Below are 1,331 nucleotides of genomic sequence, written 5' to 3' on the forward strand. Positions count from 1 at the left end.
GGTGCCCTAGCAGCCCCCCGCGCTCGCCTCGCCGCTTGCAGGGGCACAAGTCAATGAGGTTTTTCCCTCCGCGATCATCGTGAATCAGCAAAGCGCTGCAGATGCTGGGGGAAGGGCACGAGCGGAGCGGAGCAGGGGAATTTCTAGCCCCTCCCAATATGTCCCTCCAGGGGAAGGCAGCACGGAGTGGCGTGGGGAGGTGCTGGCTGCTGCTGCTGGTGAACTTGGGCGCCCAAGAGGAGCCTTCGGAAGCAGTGAGCGGTGTGGGGAATAGCGAGGGTGAGCAGAGAAAGTGAAGGAGAGTCCAGAGGGCTGGAAGGACCTACGGAGCGCGGGCGGAGCAGAGCGGTTGCAACCCCGGGCTGGGCGGCGCAGCAGTTTTAGGTGCTGCTAAGGGACTATAGGAAGGAGTGTCTAGTCTGATGGAAGGAAGAAGAGAAACCAAAAAAGGAGGATTTCCCAGCTCACGACTTCCTGTTTCCAACGTGCAAGTTCCCAAGTTCAGTTTGAGAAGCGCAGGGCCGCTTAGCATTGGGAAGCAACACCTCCCGGAGTCGCGTTCTCCCATCCATTTCCCTCTCCCTCTCCTCGTCCCCTCTCTTCCTCTTCCTCCTCCTCTTCCCCTCCTCTTCCTCGTCCTCCTCCTCCTCGCCCAGTCCATCGTCCCTCAGCTTTGGTTAATATGCATGTCCATGTTCAGTAGTGCGGGCCACAGTCCAGGGATCGCGGCTCTATTTGCGGCTTGACCCTTCGTATTAGGAGGCCAAGCAGGAGCTACCAGAGGCTTTGGGATGCGAAGGCTGAGCGCTAGGGGAGGAAAGCCTGGGGACCCCCTCGCCACGCCCCAATCCCCACCCCCATGGCCGGACTGAGCGACTCAGTGGCCCAGACTCCAAGATCCCGCTCGGTCTGCGCTGCAGTGGATGGACCCCGGGGGCTGGGAGCGCGCAACGAAAGGCGCTAAATTGTACCTGTGCATGGCCGTCCCCGCCGCTGTTGGTCTATCCCGGGCCCGAAGCCGGTGCCCGCCTTCTCGGGGAATTCTCTGGAGGGGGAATTCGAGGGGAACCACAGTGGCTGCCTGATAGCTCGAGGCTGGTGCTCACACGTACACGCCCAACTTTGTCGAGCCTTCGGCGCCCAGGGGCTCCCCCGCGCCCCCTGCGGCTCGGCACGCTCAGAGACCGGTATCTCTCCAGGTCTGAGATAAGGGGTCCCCCACTCCCCACATTCGCGCATTTGAGGAGGAGAGAGTGGGGTGGAGGAGAGAAGGGGAGTAACGCTACGGACTCCCAGACCAGCTGTTCTCAAACATTCTACGCCCGCACGGG

The 1,331-nt window shown here is 61.8% G+C and overlaps 1 protein-coding gene across 1 annotated transcript in view; it reads left to right on the forward strand.

Moving 5' to 3' along the window:
* Positions 1-158: 158 nt before the first annotated feature.
* Positions 159-1,331, forward strand: part of PTCHD1 (patched domain containing 1) — a 58,673-nt gene continuing 57,500 nt past the window's right edge. Inside the window, exon 1 of the mRNA XM_006776636.2 lies at positions 159-279. Within this exon, the coding sequence (XP_006776699.1) occupies positions 159-279 (121 nt within the window). The remainder of the gene's footprint in view (positions 280-1,331) is intronic.

Source organism: Myotis davidii, unplaced genomic scaffold (genome assembly GCF_000327345.1).
Source record: "Myotis davidii unplaced genomic scaffold, ASM32734v1 scaffold1529, whole genome shotgun sequence".
NCBI classification, from domain to species: domain Eukaryota; kingdom Metazoa; phylum Chordata; class Mammalia; order Chiroptera; family Vespertilionidae; genus Myotis; species Myotis davidii.